Raw genomic sequence first — 23,536 nt, 5'->3', positions numbered from 1 at the left:
CGCGACCGGGCATTTGCAACTTATCGTAGATCCGGTCCAAGTTCTATGCATGCCAGTGGTGTAGTGTAAATCCACCGTAAGCACAGTTGCGTCGTCAGCGGCAGAATGCGAAAGTAAAAGCTACCATAAATAACAATAATATGAACGCGTGTCTTTAGTCTTCTCGTTCCGTGGTGGCACAAAGATCGGTGATCTCGACCAAGTCGTGCTGAGAGCTGCGCGCTCAGGGCACAATATGGCGGCTGTGACAAAATTTTCGCCGTCTGCGTGAGAGAGAAATCACTTTGCGTTTGTCAGAGGGTACGGGGCGCGAGTCGCGATCGGTATTCGGCGCGCGTACGGCCGCCAAATCCGTGAGCCGGCGAGTTCCCCGGGGTGGGCGACAGCGATCGCACGTTAATACAACTCGTACGCACCCAGCGACGACAACCCCGTCGGAGCGGCTCGATGCGGGTCGCGTGCGCTTGTCTCAGGGCAAATGATGACTTCGATGCTGCCCAGCTTTAACCCGCCTATCGTCAAGCGGTTGCTGGGCTGGAAGAAGGCCGAGAGTGAGGACAAATGGAGCGAGAAGGCCGTTAAGAGTCTGGTCAAGAAGCTGAAAAAGTCCGCGGGCCTCGAGGAGCTCGAGAAGGCCATCACGACACAGAGCTGCAACACCAAGTGCATTACTATACCAAGGTATGTACAGTGCGTTTATTTTCTATCGAATTTACGTATATTCGCGGTCAAGTAGTGCAATATCATACATACGGAGAAAAGTGTGTGAGAGACAGAGTAAGAGAGAAAGAGAAAGATAGAGGATTAGAAGGGGAGAAAGCGCGCGCGAGCGCTTTTCTCATTGTGTGCGTCACGCCATATCTGTATATTCGTACGACGTTCTTCGGATGTGCGTGTGGTGTATGCGTGTGTATGCCGGTATTATACGCTTCTCTTTCACTGCCGCGTCGTTGTACGCGAGACGGCGGCACTCAGGTCTTATTGGAGATTGCCGACGTCTCGCTGCGCGCGCGCGTACATAGGTGTATATGTGCGTGCGACTCATATGTACGCACGGCTATTGAGATGATAAGCGGCCGGTCGGACGGATGGCTGGATAGATGGATGGAAGGAAGGAAGAAAGAAAGAAAGAAAGAAAGGAAGGAAGGAAGGAAGGAAGGAAGGAAGGAAGGAAGGAAGGAAGGAAGGAAGGAAGGAAGGAAGGAAGGAAGGAAGGAAGGAAGGAAGGAAGGAAGGAAGGAAGGAAGGAAGGAAGGAAGGAAGGAAGGAAGGAAGGAAGGAAGGAAGGAAGGAAGGAAGGAAGGAAGGAAGGAAGGAAGGAAGGAAGGAAGGAAGGAAGGAAGGAAGGAAGGAAGGAAGGAAGGAAGGAAGGAAGGAAGGAAGGAAGGAAGGAAGGAAGGAAGGAAGGAAGGAAGGAAGGAAGGAAGGAAGGAAGGAAGGAAGGAAGGAAGGAAGGAAGGAAGGAAGGAAGGAAGGAAGGAAGGAAGGAAGGAAGGAAGGAAGGAAGGAAGGAAGGAAGGAAGGAAGGAAGGAAGGAAGGAAGGAAGGAAGGAAGGAAGGAAGGAAGGAAGGAAGGAAGGAAGGAAGGAAGGAAGGAAGGAAGGAAGGAAGGAAGGAAGGAAGGAAGGAAGGAAGGAAGGAAGGAAGGAAGGAAGGAAGGAAGGAAGGAAGGAAGGAAGGAAGGAAGGAAGGAAGGAAGGAAGGAAGGAAGGAAGGAAGGAAGGAAGGAAGGAAGGAAGGAAGGAAGGAAGGAAGGAAGGAAGGAAGGAAGGAAGGAAGGAAGGAAGGAAGGAAGGAAGGAAGGAAGGAAGGAAGGAAGGAAGGAAGGAAGGAAGGAAGGAAGGAAGGAAGGAAGGAAGGAAGGAAGGAAGGAAGGAAGGAAGGAAGGAAGGAAGGAAGGAAGGAAGGAAGGAAGGAAGGAAGGAAGGAAGGAAGGAAGAAAGGAAGAAAGAAAGAAAGAAAGAAAGAAAGAAAGAAAGAAAGAAAAGAAGGAAGGAAGGAAAGATGGATGGACGGATGGACGGATGGACGGGTGGATGAATGAATGGATGGATGGATGGGTGGATGGATGGATGGGTGGATGGATGGAAGGATGGAAGGATGGAAGGATGGATGGCTGGATGGCTGGATGGCTGGATTCACGCGCTGTCACTCGCTCGACGACGAGGAGGTAGGCTTGATGCGCGCGAGAAAAGCGTGCGTAACATCTCGCGTATTTGTGACAAGACAGATATGTAAAGCACCGGCGCGATAACGCACGTAATACGGTAAACATTGGGCGCGCGAGGCACGTGGGCAAGTCTGAGTTCTGTATCGTGAGTAAAATGTATAGTCAAAGACTATAAAGAATAGAGTTGGGATCGTTCTATCGGCTTTGAAACTCCGAAAAGCGCCAAGACTGTTTTCTTAAAATTGAAGCAAAAGAATCAAACAAATTCTAATTTGATATTTAATTGGACATTATATTTTATGAAATACACAAATATCTTGTGAAATTCTCACTAATAATGTCGTTGAAGCCATAAACTATTTTTCATTTGTTTTCACATATGGGCAGATTGCATTTGATGAGATCAACATCAGATTGTAAAATTAACGGATTCAATCTTTATATAATTACACGGTCGTTGTGCACGTTCGAGAGGTGTTTTCGATAAGGATTTTTTTTATTCGACGACTCGATGAAAGATAATCGCGAACGCAATGATGACGCAAACGTGATCTTCTTAGCTCGCGTTCAAAGGAACTCCAAACGCGACTGTCGCTGCGTGGGCGGAAGAGCATTTATCAATCGCCCGCAAAGTGCGTAATCGCGCGTACGACAAGTGCGAAGTATGATGCAGTGTGCGCGACCAAAGTCAAAAAACGCGACGCTCGAATCATACGAAGAATAGCTGGCGCAATAGATTCAAGAACTTTTTCAATTTATCGTTTGACAAACAAACGCATCGAGCGTCTCACGGCAAGTTGCACCATATAAGCCAACGAAAACTGTAATTTTTGAAAAATAATCGGGATCGATCGAGAATAATGTCTCTACGTTTGTTTCGCGTAATCATGGAAAGAAATATATTGAACGTGACTCGACAAAAGTGTCATCTTTGTGTTGATCGTTCAGCATTTGATAAAATCAATTGTAACTGTAATGTATACAAGAATGCTGGAAGATATTTTCCTAATTATAGATTAGCTTTTTTACTTTATTACCGGCAAAAAGTGAAAGATAGATTTGAAGGATAACCAATTACGATCCACGACCACTATTTTATTATATTCGTCGTTCGTTCGTCGCGAACACTCGTTGCGTAAGCGTGCGGCACGCGATTATCGATGACACGCGCCTCGAGCCTTGATACAATATTGAAAGCGTTTCGTTTGCTATCGACGACACGCATTATATCGTATTGATTTGCAAAAATTATAACGCAGTGAAAAAACATTCAAACGGTTTTACGCTACAAAAAATTGATTTAAGGTTCTTCAAAGAATTGCTTTATAAGCATTTTATATATTTCCAGAATAATTCGATATAATAGAATTCCAGCTGTTGAGAATAAAGAGTTCCTTATACGTTACAAAGAAGAATGAAATACAATATATTAAAATATGGCGATCAGAAATGTTCAAGCCCTCGCAAATTAAAATTTTTTCCGTCAATGTAACATTTTTTAAGAATTCCATCGAGAAGTGTTGCTTGAATCGATTCTCACTGAAATAAAAAGTCATTACTAATTCTTTAAAACATGAAATTGGTACTTTATATTTAATTAATATTAATCGCGAGAAACGTTTCAAGAATTTTTTTGGAGACGTTTTGTAACTCTGTATCAAAATTTTAAACATTTGGGATGTTGAAAAAAATTAAAACTTGTCAAGTATATCGCGATTTCGTACGCAACAATGAAAACTCATGTTGTGTATGGGGGGAGGGAGGGGGAGAGAAGGAATTGTGTGCACGAAAAAGACACTGCAGATGAAGCTAAGCGAGTGCAATTTTATACATTGTACGGAACAACGGAGCATATAAACGATCGAACTCTTCACCATGCTTTGCCGATTCGTTTTATCTCACGGGACAAATAACAATTAATTCGCACGTCTTCTTTCATAGCTTCTCGTAAAAAAAATTATGAAATTAGACAGAATATTAACGAAAAAGAGTCATCATTTACAAAGTATATCATTTTCCGTTTATCTTAAATTAACAATTTTAATTTTGAAATTAATTTTAAACATTGACGATCGATGTCCCGTTTCTGGAACAAGAACTCTTTTATTACACGTGACATAATTTTATTAATAAACACTCTTCGACCTAAAACCGAACATAATTCTCAGATTCCGATAGTAACGTGAAAGTTTCGAAAAGTGGGAACAATTAAGTCAGCTTCAAGCCTTTTGTATTATAATTATGGTCTTTAACGAATTAAAAAAGTTGCGAAACTAAGTTGTCGCATTAAAAGAAGGAACGGTTGGAACATGGAAATTTCAATTGTGAGATGGTAATCCGGGTGTAAAACTATCCGCGACTGGTCATGGAGCGTGGAAAAATGGAATCGTCACGAACTCAGTTATCGAGATAACGATCGCGATTGGTAATCAGCTTCGTTATTTTTCCACATCCGCGTGTGAATGTGCGGAAAAAAAGACACGGAATGATAATCACACTGATAGCGACAAAATGCTTATTTGTGATTTCTTATCTCATTACGTGTATCTCGTGAAAACTATGCTTCCAAGTACAACAACAACAATAATAATAATAATAATAATAATAATAATAATAATAATAATAATAATAATAATGTGATTAACATTCCCACTCCTAACGATTTTCTAATCGATAAATCCTGTGATATAACGGAAATGATTTATCTTGCACGTAAAAAAAGGCCGATTTTGTATTCAAATTAACTGACCATTACACATGGGTTTCACAATTGGATGTAACTTATCGCTGATCTGCCGAATAATATAATGTATATCGTGATACATATTCAGCGAGTACAGGTAGCGCAGTAATGTGTAATTAATCATTAGCATTGTATCGCATAATAGTATTTAATTATTACAATTGTAGCCTTTAAATTATTATTATTATTACGTATATGAAATATTTACTGATACCCGGAGATTTAACGTCGAGTTTGCGTAATTGCAAAATATGAATAATAACAAGCTTATTATAATTGTCGCCAGTCATCGGCGATCGTAAAATACATTTAATTTCCATCGTATTTACATATGACACGAGCTTATTATAAATAATATGGTTGAAGATCGACTTTGTTAAATATAGCTTCCGTGAAAAATCTAATAGTCTTTTTGCTGCAAAATCGCGAGATATTCGAATGTTTAGCTTTAAAATTTCAACTTGAAGATGTAGTGATTATAAATCACGATACACAATTAGCACACAATCGCAATATAAAAACAGAAACGCGGTAGAACTTATTCTCATGTTCTTCAATTATCCATGTGCAAACTTGCATAAATTACCGCAATTGCATATTTAATCAACATGGACTAATTAATCGGCAATTAGTTAGCTATGCGCGACCATCAGTCGCGCCACTTGACCAATTATGATAAAGACTCTGTTTTGTCGTGTGTATTCTTACTATCATCTCAATGCGGTCACGTGACACTCGCGAGATAACTCGGATTTATTTAATATTTTTAACACATGAAAAACGACGCGCAGTACAAGCTGGAATGCTTTTCTCTCTTCCTTTCGGATTTAACACGATATTTTAAACTCTCAACGCATAAAGGGAAATCTTTTATGCGTTGGAAAGGAAAGGAACATTCTCGGTACTTTCGATCAAATTTTTTCCTACAACGATCTCCGAGGTAGTCCGAAGCTGTCGCGTGACGGCGCGCGGTTGGGATTTATCGGTGTCATTTTTCTGCCATCTGAATTTCCGCAAGCTTTCCTTCAAGAGGCGTACAAAGATGAATAGCGGCAATTATCCAGGCTCGTGTCTCTTGAAAGATCCTGTACATATCAGAATGATGTATCACATGGCGTATACCGTGTATGTACACTGTATATCTACAGTCGAAGAGCCGTAAGGGAATCGATTGCGACGACGACGACGACGACGACGACGGCGGCGGCGGCGGCGGCGGCGGCGGCAGCGGCGGCGGCGGCGGCAGCGGTGGTGGCAGCGGCGGCGGCGTGCGTGCGTGCCGCATGACAACTTTATTAATAGTAGTCCTGGCTTGCTGCTGGCGTTGTCGATTGCGAGCCTCTCCTCGACCAAGGATTCCTACCAGCGGAGAGTGGGAAAGTCCGTCATCGGGAAAGGCGCGAGATCCTTCCCGCGGCGCGAGTCGAACCGAGACGCGCAAGCGGGCCGCGCGCGTTTCCGACTTTCGCTGACGCCGAAATCAAGTCGCGACCTCGGATCGGCGATTTCGCTCGTTGAAACAAGCGTGACGTCCAAGCGTGTGTGTATGTGTGTGTGCGGAAAAAAATCGCAGGAGTCACAAACACGCGTGGGAAGAAAAGAAACGCGCGAGAATCGCGAGGCTGGTGAGAATTTCGAGACTTGGATGACGCGGAGGAAATGTTATACGCTTCGTAGATCCGAACGGAGGAATTTACGTGTCAAATAAAGCGCGATGATGTCGCAGCGGCTTGTTTGCAGTCGACGGTAAAACGCGTGAGTCCAAGTTTTCTTTCTTCTTCCATCTCCGCATCTTTTTATTTCAGAACCAAATCCTCCGAGCCACAAATCGAATCTCTCAAGTTCCCGCGACGTTATCGCAGATCGGTGGTATTGTTCTGCAATTATAGTCGCTTTATTATAATCGTGTTGCGTACGCGCGTCTATCGATCGCGTTCTCATTGTGTCCTTTTTTTCCTTTTGCACGGTATAAAAATATGTACGTAGCAGTGTTCATTCCGTGTGGTATCACATTGATCAACATGCGAATTCAATTTAATAATAATAATGGAACAATGATAATAAATACGCCGGAGAATCTATTGTTGAATTACGTTTCACTGAAACTGAAATAGCTTGTGGATGAAATTGTAATCAAGGGAGAAACGACTAACCACAGTTAGCTTATCTAAACTGTTAATGCAACTCGAAGACAGAGAGAACCGCTAAGCAATTTTCATTCTTTCGATCAATTAACTCCTCCAAGTATTTTTTCTCATACATTTCTCAGCAATTTCTTTCATGCATTTTAAGATCTCTCACTCAGTTTGCTAATACTCAAATATATTTTTTCTTATTGACATCTTTTAATGCTTTTCCTGACAATTAATATTTTAATGTATGTTTGTCTTGTTTATATTTTAATACCCCTTCGTAAAATAATCAAGAGGAAATAAATATCGTTATTCGAAGGTTGTAAACATCTTCGGCTTTTTTTGTAGGAAAAAATAATAAATGCTTTCGGCAGTGAAAGTTTTAAACGATGTCTCGCGTTTCATGTATTTTCAAATTATATAAGAATAGAGATTATAGATGAAAGAGAGAACTTTGAAATAACTGTGAATCTCTCAACTTTTGAATGATTCCATGGTAAAATTCGCACGAGTCAATAATGTATATTTGCGAATATTTGCGACAAATCGAATAACAGAAAAAGAATTTCGATCAATTTATGTCGAGCAATATCGAAGGATTAAAAGCGTTAAAACTTGTCAAAGTTAAAAGAACATCATCGAGAAAGTATATTTTCGGGAAAATTTCGGGAAAATAAAAATTAGCACGCATCAATAATGCATAACATTTCCAAAGAAATTAAATAGTGAAAAAGACTTTTGGTCAATTTCAAATGGAGCAATATCGACGGATCAAGCGTTAAGATTTTTCTCAAAGTTAGAAGAACGTCATCGAAGGTATCGGCAATATTCTCGAGAAAACAACAGGCTGTGGGAGAGCTTCGAAGAGTCCTCCCACGCGTTCAAGGATTAATATTGCGCGATTGATGATGCGCATTAATGGCGCCGATTATTCGACACCGCGACGTGCCGCGGCAGCCGGGAAATGAAATTTCGTCCGCCACGCGGAATCGAATTGTGCGCGACACATATGCATACGTTCTGCTTTTCTAACGGATCTCGTCGTATGCTCGAGGCATACGCGACACGTGCGAGCGGAGCGCGCGTGCAGATAATGCGCGAAGTGCGTCAGCACGTCCCACGGATTTTGATATATTTGACTACCTGCACGTTGCAGCAGCGGCGGCAGGTCGATCCAGGTATTCTCTTCGATACACTCGGTTCAAACGCGTGCGCTGCATTTCATCCCGCCGCACCTCGTATACACTTGCGGTTTTACGCACCCTCCGCGCGCGTGCCGTTCCGTATCAGTGGAGATAATCGAAGCGATTATTCCCTCCCCCCTCTTTCTCTCCCCCTCTCGCCCCCTCCCACCCTCTCTATAATTTGTCGATTCAGATTTTTCCGTATAGAGGTGTATAATCCAGCGATTGCCGGCACTAAAGGAGCAAGGAAATTATTCAAGAGGATAATATAATGAGCTCTTAATTACAATCTTCACTCCGAGACTGTTTGAAAGTATCTCCGCGATTCAACGCGAACATGTTAAGAGATTTAAATTACTATTCAGGACTTTTTTTATTGCAATCTTTTTCATAATATTCAGTCTGGAAGAAGAACACGTTTTATACCCCTGCTCTCTTTCCCTCTCCGTTCTTTCGCTTCGTTAAAAAAAAAATTTCTGAAATTTTTGAAACATCTGATCAATTTCCTGAATAACTGTATGTTAGCTGAATGAAAATCATTGTATTTCGTGGTGCATTAAGTACGCGCGCGCACGCGTTTCGCTTGCAAACTCGGCAAACAACGGAACGCCGCGAATGTTCCGCTATCGAGGAAATTAAACTTTGTTCTACTTCCCGAATGCTACGTTATGCACGATATATTATCTAATAACGCGCGTTACATGTACGAAACAGACTTGGCGATGCACGATGCGGTGTCGATGCGCATAGCACGCCTGGTATTGTGTCCCCATGGTCCATGGATGATGCGCGCGAGACACGACGTTAATTCGATCCCCGTTAGAAGGTAAATTAAGCCCCGTCCCGTTTCCTCGACGTTATCCCCGGGACGCTGCGAACCGCAGAAATGAACAGGCGGATTCGCAGGGAGGGACGCGTATTTCCCTTTTGCTCCTGTTTGTTTGCGCGAGAGAAAAAATAATTATTAAAACTTTGGAAAAGGAATTATTATGAAATCTTAAACAATAAACTTTAGAAAAGTAATCGTCAACAAGTAATTTAATTTTAATTCTCAAGTAATTAGAATTTCTTTGTTCCTCCCTCTTTCGAAAGAATTATTGAAAAATTTAGAAAATAGTTTACCTACAGTTCGGAAAGTAAACTTTAGGACAGTGATCTTTTACTTTTATATAACAGATATTGTGTTTACTATGTAAATTATCGGATCGACAAACTATTTTAGAAATTTAGAATACATCTGCTTTTAATTACGCGAAAAAACCGTTGTTCTTTACGTTATTCTATTTTCATCTATTTTCGAAGAGCGTTAGAGATAAAATTCCGCTTCTGGAATATTTTTACCGCGCATTACTTTAGCGTACTAAATACAATTGTCTAATTATCTCACGGTGACATTGAACACGATTTTCACATTATCCAAATAAAACGGAGAATATCCGGTGGTTGCATCCGGTGCCGAATGCGCGCATCAGGAATACCGATCTATATCGGCAACGTGTATGAAAGATAAATGAAGGATTTTACAGCGCGATAAATTTTTTTTACACTTGAATCAACTGTAACTGCAAAATATTTCGTTTAAATCCGCGGGAGCAAAAGTGGGTCACGTTGAATTTAACATTCCGTGATTCTTTTCCATTTTACATAACTCACAATTCGTCTATGTAATATCGTCGATGTAATATCCATTCAAACATCATATCATACATTAACATTTCATCCACGTAAATTTCAATACCATAATGTTTGTACACTTGAAAATCAAGATGGTCTTACAATATTTTCGCCAATACTTATTACATGCACTAATTTTTATTTGATTCATTCTCGTTCATATTTCTCGCTCTCTTCTCGTAAAGCTTCAACTGCCGATCTGAACTGATCTGAAATGTAAAAAGAAATATAGCGTTATTTTGGAATATCTCCGACGTTTCGCGAAAAACGTTGAATTGTAAAAGGCTCAGTCGTCCGCGCGCACGATTGGACGATTGAGCCTGTCAAATCGAGAGAGGAGAAATTGTTTCAGCTCTCGGATTTTAATGCTAAATTTCTTTTATTCGACGCAAAAAGAGAAGCCGGTGACTGGCGAACGAAATAGAAGCTACGCTTGACTTTTCTCTTCTATCGCAAAGTGAAATCTTTGAAGTAGATTGAGACACCTCCTCGGGCACTTTGCATCTCGGAGCGAGCTGGGTTTCGATCAACGGCGGATTTATCCGGTTTGTCACCCGAGTAGCTCTTCTGCTTCTTAGATCTGCGCGACTCTTGTAGCTCTTATTCGCTCTTACGGCGTCATATAATTCAGTCTTTTACGTCACGACACGCAGAAGCGATTTACGAGGACAATAAAGAAATGGATGCGCTGTTGTTTTCCGATTCGTTGCGTTTTTCAAACGTAAAATTATTTAACGGACTATCTCTTTTTAATAGATCTCTATAGATATTTTCAGTGCTTTAAAGATTCAATATTCAAATATCGTGGAAATACATATTTAATATTTTCAATATTAGTCTCTTCTTGATTGTGCGGATAAAATAAAATTAAGGAAATTTTGAATTTGATACTACGGAATTTTGGCTTATATCGTCTTTAAATGAGTTAAATATCGTTTAGCTGAGAAAATTCAACTTGAAAGTCTAACTGTATGCTACGCTTAGCTGCTGATACATTCGGCTGAATTGATGTTTACGCAAGACTATTGATGAGAATAATTCACGGGGAAAATTAATGGCACCGATCTCGCGGGTACGGCGGTAAAAGAGAAAAGGGTGTGATTTGCGATGGAGAGAGAAATTACATAAGGATCTCTTTCGTATCCTGTTGCGCGTTAGCTCGTTGTTGCTGTACCGGTAATAACGGTAAAATGCGCCGTGTCTACGTAATGGCATTAGCGATTGTTAATGCATTATCCGTGGTAAAAGTTACTTCGCACTTGGTTTGCGCTGCGACTGATTATCACGGCTGACCTTATGCTCGTTCGATTTCAGTGAAAGGAATCGCGCGCAAACGAATCGAATCACCGTCGCGGGGCAAAAAATAGAATTCCAAAGTAAATTTTGCGGAAAAACAAAGGAAAATCACGTCATTGCGTGGACTTTATTACATTTATATTTATTTGAATGTACAAGTGTGTTTCTTTTTTTCGAAAGTAAAACTAAGAGAAAGAAGAGGGAGCAGGCGATACAAGCGTGTGAAAAAGAATTTTTTTTATAGTTACTGTATTGCAAAAATATACAAATGAGATATATCTGTAGAATAAAGCTTGTCTAAAGAATATTTCGAAATTTGAGAATCATCGATCGGTTTCATAAATCTTGCTGCACACATTTTGGGCACAGAATAATCGATACCTTTGAATGTACATTCGAAAGCAAAAGGCCGAGAATGCCTTACATCTGAAGTCTGAATATTCGTCCCTTCTACTCGCGTGCCACGTGAAACGGTATTGGTTGTTTTATGTTCAAGGTTGCCGCGGCACACATAGTCGTTTATTAAGCGTAATATCGGCGAGCAAGCGCGGAAAAAGCACAGGCGGAATGAAAAGCGACTATTGCATCCCGACGGTGGAAATGCATCCCTTTGATCGACACAGAATCGATAACGGGCGCGCCGTAAATACTCGCCGAATTGTATCCCGCATTGTCGACGGTATTTCGTTTAATTACACGTCAAAATGATAAATGGAGTTAACAGTGCGCGCGGGCGGGCGGACGGGAGCGGATAGGACTGACGTGTTTCGCGTTTCAATTTTTCGGTATCCTTCCGCATCCGCGATATTTTTGGGACACGTATGAAATTCGCGCACGACGACAGGTTTACTCCCGCGAATTGAAAAGCAACACGAGCGGTTTTATTAACTCCGGAAAACGATTTTTTCCGGCCGCGCGAGCGATAACAGACCGGCGTTAATAGTTTCGTCCGATGGACGGAAAACAGATGAAAGAAAATACAAAGATAGAACTTTTTCATTAGTTTCCCCCCTCGCGATATCGATATTATTGACACGTGCGCCGCCGTTTCAACAGCACCTCGTGCGAGACGGCACCTTCTTCCGAACGACTGCGTACAGAAACGACCGTGCGCAATTCTTCGCACATTCTGAGATCACTTCAACAAAGATACGTGTAAAATTCGCACTTTCAAACTGTGTGCATAAAATTCGTATGTTATTTTGATTTCGTTCCTATTGTTATGATCGCTCTCTCTCTCTCTCTCTCTCTCTCTCTCTCTCTCTCTCTCTCTCTCTCTCTCTCTCTCTCTCGTGCTTGATATAGATGCGTTTTTACTGACAAGTTTTTATTGATATTATTCTCGGTCGTGTTTACCGAACGTGCGTTTTAAATATTTAAGACAGTGTTTGGTGCATAGAATGGGTTGATTTCATCAATAATCGACACCTAGCAGCTAGTATCGTATCGAAAGTCCAAGAAAAAACCGAGGAAATTGCAAGAATCGATATCCCGGGACGCGACAATGAACGTCGACTCCAAACATATAAAGCACATAAAATTGTTTATACAAAACGCAACATGTATCTTTATGTCGCTAGAAAGCTGCCGTGCGTAAACTTTAACCTTTTTTGAAAAATATAGTAATTTTTAATACTATTTAATATAATTTTTTATAGGGCATTTCCATTCTTTTTAAGCATGTTTTTTTATCTTGTGCATCCATGTGTGTTATTTTTATTTCTTTGATGCCTGTGTTCAATGTAATTCTGTTTCATGTGTGTTGATTTTCATTTTTCACGCCATTTGATAACAAAACCAATATTAAACATAAAAATATTTTACAAATAAATAGATATTCGAATTTGTTATTAAAAGGTCGGGGAAAAATAAATACAACAATACAACATAATCGAAAGATTACGATAGATAGATTTTATGATTGAATTGCCGGCTGTTTTTTCATCATACGATCGGCTCTTGATGTTGCGTGTATTTCTGCCGATCGGAGCATAGAGAGGAGAATAGTTTGACTTTCGGACTATCGTGCAGCCGGTAGCAACAGGCTGATAAGAGCCGGAGGAAGAAAGAGGTCTCAGAGAAAAAGGCTGGGTCGATAAGACAAGTTAACGTAACGTAACCGGCATGATAAGTTATATATCTCCTTGAAGCCTCGAGCGGAGAGTTAATGCTGTTCCGTTTCTCGCGTACATGCAAGGACAACGGGAATACATCGCGCGAAACGCTTTCAACAACAAACACGAGCGAGAGAATAGCAATTTTCGAACGGAGAAAAACTCCCGCCGTCACGCAAAGTTTATATTCCTCTTTTTTTTTCTTTTTTGAGAGGTTAAAGTATTAGTAGCGGATTTTAACATTTCCAAACAAGCATGCAGATCGAGGGAGTGGAGAATGGGGAAAATCAATTCCCGAACCGTTCATCGTGTCGACGAGAAAAAATAGCTGAAAAATAAATGTAAGAATAACCAATTCATAACTTAAAATAACTTGATTATTCTGAACGCCCGTTCAACTCATCGGCTCGCGCGACCTTTACATCGCGCCGATACGCTTTGCTGAACCTTCCCTCTCGTTGTCGGGCCAAGTTTTGCAGAAAGCGGGACGGAGATAATCGAAAAGCGGCGATATTTCCTTTCGGGCGACTCGATAATTGATTTACCGAATTTCCGTGCTCGCGCTGCGCGGCGCGGATAAGCGAGACCGGTCGGATGAAAGTATTTCGGTGTTTACAGTTGGCACAACCGCATAAATCGATTCGCGACGACGGATAAGCGGGGTATTTTGCATTCGCCGTGGAAATTTATCACTGTGATTCTCGTGCGATCACGTGGTAATGCTATTGCTTCGCTCCTCGCGATACCGTGGCCTGAAAAGAACCGCGCGAGGAAAGCTTTCTTGCGCTTTGACAATTTGAATTTTCGCTCGCGGTGATCGAGCGCGTCAGGCGCCAGGCTCCTTCAACGGTGCGCGAAAAGTAAGAAGAAAAGTATCGTGTATTAGTAAGATATTAGTAAACTCTTGAAATTTTAGTTGTTTATCAGTTGAAATATCCCAACAATTTGCAACGAGCTTTCCAGTCTGCTTTTAAACGGGGGCGCGTCCAGCGAAAAAGCATCGTGCAAACTGAGGATTCAGACGCGTAAGTGACTGCAAGTGAATCGGAATTACGGACATTTCGCGATCAACCGCGCAAAATTTCAATTTTCCACTCGACTATCGCACAGTATCCCCTGAGAGGATCGCTGCGTGATCTATCGATCGCAACGGTGAGGGTGATACGCAGAAATACGGAGGAAAATTATACGTGAGGGCAGCCAGTCACGCGGCAGAAGCTGAAGAAAAGCTTCTTTCCCGCGCCCTCCTCTCGTGCTCTCTCTTTCGCCCCGCAGCTGCAACGGTAATAGCCAGCTTACACGAAGCTGGTAGCCGGGGTTAGTAGTCAAGTAGCAGGTTACTACCCGCTTAACTCTTCTCGAGTACGAGCGAGTGCTCGGGCGAGCGCTGTTTACATAGTTGCAAATCCGCCTCGAGCGTGTGCCTAGTCGACGGCCGCACGACGGCCGAATCGCGATTATGCTAAACGAATGTGCCCGAAACCGTCATTTTCGAGTTATTCCCGCTGACATTTTAATAGGCCCGACGTTGCAACGGGGGCAACATCGATAAGCCCCGGCGCTAGATACCGCGGACGAATATCGATGACGATGGCGATGACGATGCGAATTATATCGATAACGAGCAACGATGAAAAACCATATTCACCAATATTCATAGGTTAAGTTCAATTAATCGATTATTAACTTTTTGTGCATAAGAAATAAGCATAAGACTGATTTTTCGCGACCATAATCCAACTTGGCGCAACCGAGTGCGGCTCACGTGTCAGTCTTGTTCCTTCTCTCTCTCTTCCCTTTGAAAAACGTGAGCGTACACAGGCGCGTAATATCGTCGACGATTAAATTCGTTTAAATCGCTCGTCATCTCTCGTCGGTGTGATACATGTGGCGCGAACATGATCGTTACCATTCGCGACACGTGACGCTCGAAATACGTTCCGATTTTCATTTTCCGAAGATCCAAAGATCCAAATTTAAGTTGGATGCAAGTTTTTTTGCATGGAACATTTACGAGCCAATTATGCGGAATAACAAGAGGATTTGAAGGTCGAAATCCGCCGAGTTCAGATTCGGCTAAATATTTGATTACGCGAATCGCGCGCAATTGCGGTGACGAATGCATATTTTATAATGTACGAATAAATTGTAGGTAGTCGCGTTTATTAATATTAAACGCGCGCCGAGTCTGAATCCGTTTTCGCGATACAAATTATAGGGTCTTTGATATTTCTCACTTCATCGAGGAGTGTTGTTTAGATCAAGGCGTTGTGGCGTCATCGTCCCGCAGGAAGATCGTAGATATCGCACAGATGCTATTAACAAAATAGGTGATTATTCATCGCCGCGGAATAACGCGGTCAACTAGACTTATTCAGCCTCTCGTCGTTCGCAAGAGGCACTTGAGTGCACCAAGTTCAGGGCTGCGACACGCCACACTTGAAGAAGCGTCGTGAATATTCTTACGAGATTCGCCGTGATGGAAAGGGATGGCGATGACTAACGCGGAGATTCTCACGTGACGGAATCGCGAGAGATTTTTATCTTTACACTTTTTTATGCGGCAATGCGACGTCTGTCTTCTTCATCGATCTTATCGAGTATTTTCACTGTAATAACGGCAAAACGAAATGCAATGTTCTCTCTATAGAATTAATAACGTTTTCACGCCGTTCTTAATCTTCTTCTTAATGTTCCATTCAGAACGCGAAATTACAATTGCACAAACTCTATTTCCGGAATGTCTGCAAAAATTTCTAAAATCGTATAAATTGATTATTATATGAATTCTCTGCAGTCCGATTTAATTTCGACAAATAAGAGAGTGTTGAGTATTTCGATCTTACTTTAGTATATTATCGGAATAAGATTAATACCAATCGACTCTTGTTGTTGTCTAAAAAATTTCAAAAGGATTAGAAAAATTCGAATTAGAATCTAATTAGAATCGTGAAAGGTTAAATGAAAAAATTGATGTGAAAAGAAGAAGCTCGATAATCGCTTAGGAATCAATTAGCACGACGGCTAATAATGCCGATTAATAATACCGATCATCTGTCGCAATTGTCTCGAGCATTGTATCTCGCACACGCCGTCAGGAGCACAATCCCTAGAGTAACAGCGCGATCCAGGCACACTGTAGAATTATTACCTAATACAGCGAGTGACGGCGAGGCTGCGAGCATGTTCTTACGTAATGATCGAGAGACAGGTGTGGACGAGATATTCTCAGCTTCTTTATATATGACTGCTGTGTTCTCTGTTACTCTTCCGGCGCGCGACATCCTCGTGGCAGTAGAACTGCGTTTCTGATTCTCCTTCTCTCTTAAATAGCATTAGTCAGTGCGTTGTTAAAAATAATAGTGTACAAGTACTGATATCGCTTCGTTGGTAGAAAAGTGACACAACTCAGAAATTAGCATTTTTGAGATAATGAAAGGAAATCGACCCTCATGACATAGTTTTAAAGAATATATTACATATGAAAGTATAACATGGAAAGAAAGTCATATTATGCGTATTCACTATTTTAATGAAAACGTTGTTCCAATTAAGAGAATTTAAAAAATGCTCGACTGTAAAGTTGCTCATTTTACTTACTACCAACGGAGTGTGATATGTACGTACACATACAGCTGATTGCACCAACTATTAATTATACGCAAAGATACCTACTTGTCTCAGAACGTGCAGATAAAATTGGATTTAATGTGAAAATAATAATTTAATATTAATTTTTTAATAACATAGGGCAATTTTGAACTTGTTTTTGAACGATTTTTTTCATGTCGAGAACTCGTGTTTCTTAAGCTATTAGCGATTGAAAATGAAAGACTTTAAGAAGTAAATTTTTAAGGGACAAATTGCTCTATAAAGAAATCATATTTTTCAATTAATTTTAAATATTATTTTTATTTGCTTTATTTGAGTTTAATTTATGATGTGAAAAATTGAAAAGTTGCGACAAACGATGACAACTCTTGGCATTTTTGTCAAAATTACAGAAATATATAAAAATATATAGAGAATGTATAAATGCAATTTAAAATGTGTTTGTTGGCTATTAATTCTGCGTATTTTGCCACAACCTCGGCGTTTGAAAGCAGTAGGGTAGTATCGATCAATGGTGATTACATATCGCGACTAGACCGACCGGTTGCAGCGAGATTCGGCAGCGAGGAAATCGCGATGTCTAACACGCTATAACACATCATCACATCGGATAGACAGTTTAATGATGATCTCTGTGAAGTTGGCCCCCCATTTTACAAAATTGAAAAAAATGATTAGAGTTCTGGACGCCCCCCGAAGAGTTCTAACGATAATTATTAACACTCCAAGCGCTCAGAGGCGAAATAAAAAAGTTCTCGATGGTTGAAGTTTCGGATTTGAAAAATTTCTGTCCTACAGGAAAAAAAATTTTTTTTCGGTAACCGGCAGTTTTGTTGAGAGTTCTGGACGCCCCCCGAAGAGTTCTAACGATTATCTTAAAGGCACGAAACGCTAAAATCAAAATTGAATGAGTTCTCGCTATTTTTCGTTTTCTAAGTCGAGAATTTCAAATTTAATTTACGTAGTATTTCGAGCAGAACTGTTTTTGAAACTTATCTAGAACTATAGAACTATTTGAAATCTACTCAGAACTATAAAAAAATTTGGATTTTTTACATAATGGGAAGCGTCGTGAAGTTAGCCCCCCGATTTTTCAAATGGTGTTTTCTTTACTTTAAATGGCAGAACTCTTTCTAAAATGGTCTGAGAACTGTAGAACTCCTCGGGGGGCATTCAGAACTCTAATCATTTTTTTCAATTTTGAAAAATGGGGGGCCAAATTTACAGAGGTTTAATGATGAGATCGCGTTAACCCTTAATAGCGTTTATGGTGCCGCTCGATTCCTTATGAATTGTTTTTTATTTAGTGTGTCTTGAAGAATGAAATATAGTCCACCTTTAAAATTTTATTTGTCCTCGGACTGGCTGTCGTAGAAAATACGCAATATGTTTTCTCTATTTATAATTGCAAACTATTGCATATCTATGTTTAAAAAGAATAAAAATTGTATATTACAAGACTTTAAAAGGTTTATAACAAGTTACAATACATTGTTTATGACATTCACACACACACACACACACACACACACACAATCATTATCTACACATTTTTTTAAATACAGATTCAAAACGATTCGAAAATGAATTCTTCGATTGTGCTGATGTTTGATCAATGATATTATTTCGCGGGCTACAATGATTATACATGTTATTTCACAAGCTACAATAAAATGATCGCAGAAATATCTCACTCAGTTTTCCGCGATTAGATCGACATGAAGCGATCGGCCAAGAAGTCGTACAAATCTCGAGCGAGCGCTTCTAAATTATATAACGAAGTGCAATGTCATTCAGAAGCGATAATTGTGAGCGCAATGGAGAGAATGAGAGAGCGAGAGGAAAAAGACGCGACAGAGAACATTATGATCGAGAGGCGTCGTATACGAAACGAGACGAGTCCAAGGCTGCCGTGACGTGCGTCGTGCATTATGCATCGACGGAAACGTTACGCGTCGAGCCTTATCATAAATTTCGTAAGCATAATCTCAGACGATTTTTTCCCACCTCTAGCAGCCTTGAGGAGAGTCGGGTATATAGGGTGTTTCGTCTAACTTTGGGTCGGAATGTATCTCTATTTTCTGTACCTGTTTTTTCTTTTTTTTTTTTGTATGATATACGCGAGCGAGAGATTATTTGCCTCAAAGGGATGAATATTGAAAGAGCAAAAGGTTTGGTCAAGTTTGGCAAAACACTTGCGCATTTTTGCTTTCATCGAAAATGTGAAAATGTTGATGCGAAAATATGATCTGGTTATATCGTGGAATATTTAATGTTTTTGTGTGTATTTCCATTTGTTTTTATTTTAATAATTTGTAAAAAAAAAAAAAAAAAAAAAAAAAACGCACGAACTTGTATGATGATAATGATTTTTGTGGCCGGTGTTCTGTTTCTTGGCCTCGTAATAAATCTGCAAATGCCGCGTGTAGAAGCCGTAATCGTGCTCGTATAATTACGAGGCAGCGGTATTCTCTTCTCACACAGAGGGAAACTGCTATTTTGTTGTTGCTCCTTAATCGGCAGGATTTCGCGTACGAACAGAACGGGCGAACTGTGTGCGCGAGAATTTTGCAATTAAATGCCGTTTAATTTCACGGTGGTGTGGCAAAGTACCGCGATTATCCGCTTCGCAAATACAGTTTTCGCTACCGAGCGAGCTTTATTACCATTTGTAACGTTTGAAAGGTCTCGGACATCTTGCTAATAATTTTTTTCTTTACCACACGTAACGCATATATTAATGTAATCACATTTACCTTTTTTCAGTCATTTTATGAGTAAATATTGAATCTTAATCGCTACATCGTTTGAAATGTTGGATTTAATCTCTATATTGTTCCATTTATGATCGTTTTATGTAGAGGCTGCAATCAGTAGAGATTTTATATTTTCACTATAAATAAACAACGATATATTTCCTCTGATCTTTGCAACTCAATTTATCGAACTCTTATCGTCTGGAGGAAAAGCGCGCTCTCTGTCTGAACGTACACTTTCTTCTTTTGAATTACAAAACGGCATCGATTATATTGTGCAATTCCAAGGTGTACCGTAACGCAGAATCGACTGCCGGATAAAATATTAACAAGCAAAAAAGATTGCTATAATTAGCTGTCGCTACGTGTTAGCGGCGATTTTATTTGCACACAGTGCAGCAGCGCAAGAGCGAAACACAGTAATCTCGCGCCACTTGTGAAATTCCTGGGCCCTAACCCGACGTAAAGGCTTTACGCAGCAAATTCCAGTCGGATTCTTTTTCTTCGCAGACACCCGCTACTTCCGGTGTAGCATGCAGCACGGCACGACTTGTGGTGCAAGCAGAGCCGGATTTAACACGCGGAGTTTCTCCCTCCGCGTTATTTAACTTGTATTATACATTCATGAAATTCGAACAGATCGAATTTATATACATATGCACATCTGGCCTTTATTCTCATCTCGTGTTCATATGGAACATGTATGATTCTCTGACGAGTAAAACTCAAAATTAGATCATGGATTTTGTATTAACGAGAGAGCCATAAATAGATGTATAGGATACGCGTTTTGCGGTCATTTATTTTACCCTGAAATAATCATCTAAAATACTGCTTGAAATAATGTATCTTAAAATTATCCTAAAATAATTCTTAAAATATATAAGTTTATATTTTACTTGTTCAAAATTTCTATTAAAACAATTTTATTTCAATATCGTGTGGACTCTGCAACCCTTATTGTATCTTTGCATCGTGCAAGGAAAAATGTGAAAACTTGGATTTATTCCAAAGAAAGATTTTTCTCCCCGATTTTTCATGTTACAATCTTGCGTTGATCTAATGGAAAAGTTTTATAAAATTCAAAATTTATCGATTGTTCGCAAGTTGATACAAGTAACGCAGTTTTAATTCGTATTCTTCCAGGCCTAGCCCGGGCGGTGTCGGCGACAACGGTGTCCAGGGTGTACGCGGCAAGGGTCTGCCGCACGTCATCTATTGCCGACTCTGGCGCTGGCCGGACCTACAGTCGCACCACGAGCTGAGGGCGATCGAGCACTGCGAATACGCCTTCACCCAGAAGCGTGACGAAGTCTGCGTGAATCCTTATCATTATCAACGAATACAGACGCCAGGTGCATACAAGTGTTTACTATCATTTTAGAGCTGGAACCTCCAAGAGTGAATGAGAGTGATGTGTGCCAAGTGAATTAACACGTGAACGTTTCAAGCGATCATTGCAAAGCGAACGTAATCGAGCACTGCGGGAAAAAAAGTGATTGGATTGTTAGAAAACGATTCCATTTTTATCACACGTTTGCACGTAAAATTCTCTGATGAATTTGTTTACAGACGTTGAGAGAAATTTATTTTAGTACTTATTTATAGCAAAGATAACATCTATATCGACCCCTCTCTATAAAGGAAAAAAAGGGCGATCGTCGGTACATTATTCGGTTTGCTCGAATTACGTTCTCTCTCCCTCTTGTTCACTCCTTTTCTATTTTCGTCCCTCTTTCCCGAGAAAGGGCCTCTAATCGGCCGTTACGACGGTAAGCATAGCGAGACTAGATCGCGTGACTATATCGTGGCGCACGAAACTTTGCAGTTTTGCCGGCCATTCTCGTGCCGCGGCACAACCTAGCCGGCGACGAGAACACCGTCCTCTACAACACTTCTCTCGAGGAGCTCAGCGTCAGCGTGCCGGAGAATACGAGCTTCCACGCGACGCTCAATCACCAGCACAATCAGCAGCAGAGCATACCGCAGTCCCCGCAACAGCAGCAGCAGCAGCAGCAACAGCAGCAGCAGCAACCGAATAATCCATACCAAGGAATGCAGGTCGGTAACTGAACCAAGCACGTTAGCCAAGCAATTGGCTTTCTTGCCGTTGATTAATTTCTCATTCAAAAGTTTGGCTTTCTTATCTATTAATTATCTCTTGCATAAATATTACAGAAGAAAGCATCGAAACATGAAATTACGATGATAACTAATTCTGTGGTTCAAAACCAAAATTATCTGTTCTATGAAATTTTAGAGTATTATGTGTAAGACGGTTAAATTACTCACTTTCGCTCGACAAACACGTTAATAATTACATTTGTCAAATATTTACTATAATAATATTACGGACCTTGTGTTTAGACAACAGTTAGCGATAAAATCTATTTCTCGGATTAGTTGGCGCGAGAAGTTTGTCGCTTCTTCGTGAAGATTTATTTAAGAAATAAGTTTTTTTAAATCGGACGTATAAGAATTTCTTTTCAGATGCAAAAATGTATTAAAATCAACGACGACTATTTTAGCCGATGAAAATTTATTTGTAACTCTGCAATTTTGTCTTTAATTTTACTCGACAGACACGTCAAATCTTTTGCACTAATCTAATATTTAGCAAAGTGTGGGATGTATGATTTTTGAGGTCACAGAATTCACGCATAATGCGAATGTTTCGGCGTTGAAAATCATGTCCAACTTTTGATCCCTATGAATATTATACGAGTGATTAAAATTGTGATCTAAAACGGGCAGATGATCGGTAATTGGCGTTGATTAAAGACCATCAGTCACCATCATATCGCGATCCGAGTTTATACCCATTAGATGCATGCTATTAGATCGGGGATGAAATGACGCCGCAGATTATTTGTGTTCAGAGCATGCAGGCGACGAGCCCGGCGAGCGTCGGGAGCCTGGGAAGCGTGCAGGGCTCGCCTCACCCCGCTCCAGGATCCATGGATCCTCCAGCAGACACACCGCCGCCGGGCTACATCAGCGAGGACGGCGACAATATGGACCACAACGATAACATGTCCCTGTCGCGCCTGTCGCCCAGCCCCGTGGACGCGCAGCCGGTTATGTATTGCGAGCCCGCATTTTGGTGAGTGCTGGGCTGATTAATGGACGACGCGCATAGCATGCTGCACCTTCTCAGACATGAAAACAACGGACGATACGCTGTATTATCTGCGAGACGATATATCGATCGCAATCATTTCTCCTTCTCCGAGCAAAACTGAAATAATCAAAACTGAAATAAAGATACAGAGAGATTTCTCTCGTATCTCTTCTTTTTATAAGTCGAATTAACTGAAATAAAATACGCGACATATAATCATCTCATGATAATCTTTATCACACAATGCACGCCACTCACACATTACTTTTTTGCTTGCCTTCACAGGTGTTCAATTAGTTATTACGAATTAAACACGAGAGTGGGTGAGACGTTCCACGCGTCGCAACCTAGCATAACGGTGGACGGTTTTACCGATCCGAGCAACTCGGAACGCTTCTGCCTCGGCTTGCTGTCTAACGTGAATCGCAACACGGTGGTCGAGCAGACCAGACGACACATCGGCAAGGGCGTCAGGCTGTATTATATCGGCGGCGAGGTATTCGCCGAGTGTTTGTCCGACTCGAGTATCTTCGTGCAGAGTCCTAATTGCAATCAGCGTTACGGCTGGCATCCGGCCACTGTCTGTAAGATACCGCCAGGTAAATGAAAAATCTTTACCTTTCTTTCTTCCCTCTTTAAAATAGATATCATGCTTTTATCTTCTCCTCTTTTCTTATTGTCTGATACGAATCTTTTCTCAAATTTTTATCCGCTTTGTTTATTTCTACATTATT

At 40.9% G+C, this 23,536-nt stretch overlaps 1 protein-coding gene across 1 annotated transcript in view; it reads left to right on the top strand.

Moving 5' to 3' along the window:
- The first annotated feature begins 153 nt into the window (after window positions 1-153).
- The window catches only part of Smox (Smad on X), a 29,258-nt gene continuing 5,875 nt past the window's right edge, over window positions 154-23,536 (top strand). The window contains exons 1-5 of the mRNA XM_012379385.2: window positions 154-681; window positions 20,828-21,036; window positions 21,510-21,742; window positions 22,561-22,784; window positions 23,088-23,401. Of these exons, the coding sequence (XP_012234808.1) occupies window positions 479-681; window positions 20,828-21,036; window positions 21,510-21,742; window positions 22,561-22,784; window positions 23,088-23,401 (1,183 nt within the window). The 5' untranslated portion in view covers window positions 154-478. The remainder of the gene's footprint in view (window positions 682-20,827; window positions 21,037-21,509; window positions 21,743-22,560; window positions 22,785-23,087; window positions 23,402-23,536) is intronic.

Source organism: Linepithema humile, chromosome 2, assembly GCF_040581485.1.
Source record: "Linepithema humile isolate Giens D197 chromosome 2, Lhum_UNIL_v1.0, whole genome shotgun sequence".
Lineage (NCBI taxonomy): Eukaryota > Metazoa > Arthropoda > Insecta > Hymenoptera > Formicidae > Linepithema > Linepithema humile.
Note: the sequence above shows the minus strand (reverse complement) of the source record. Positions and strands in the feature narration are given on the sequence as shown.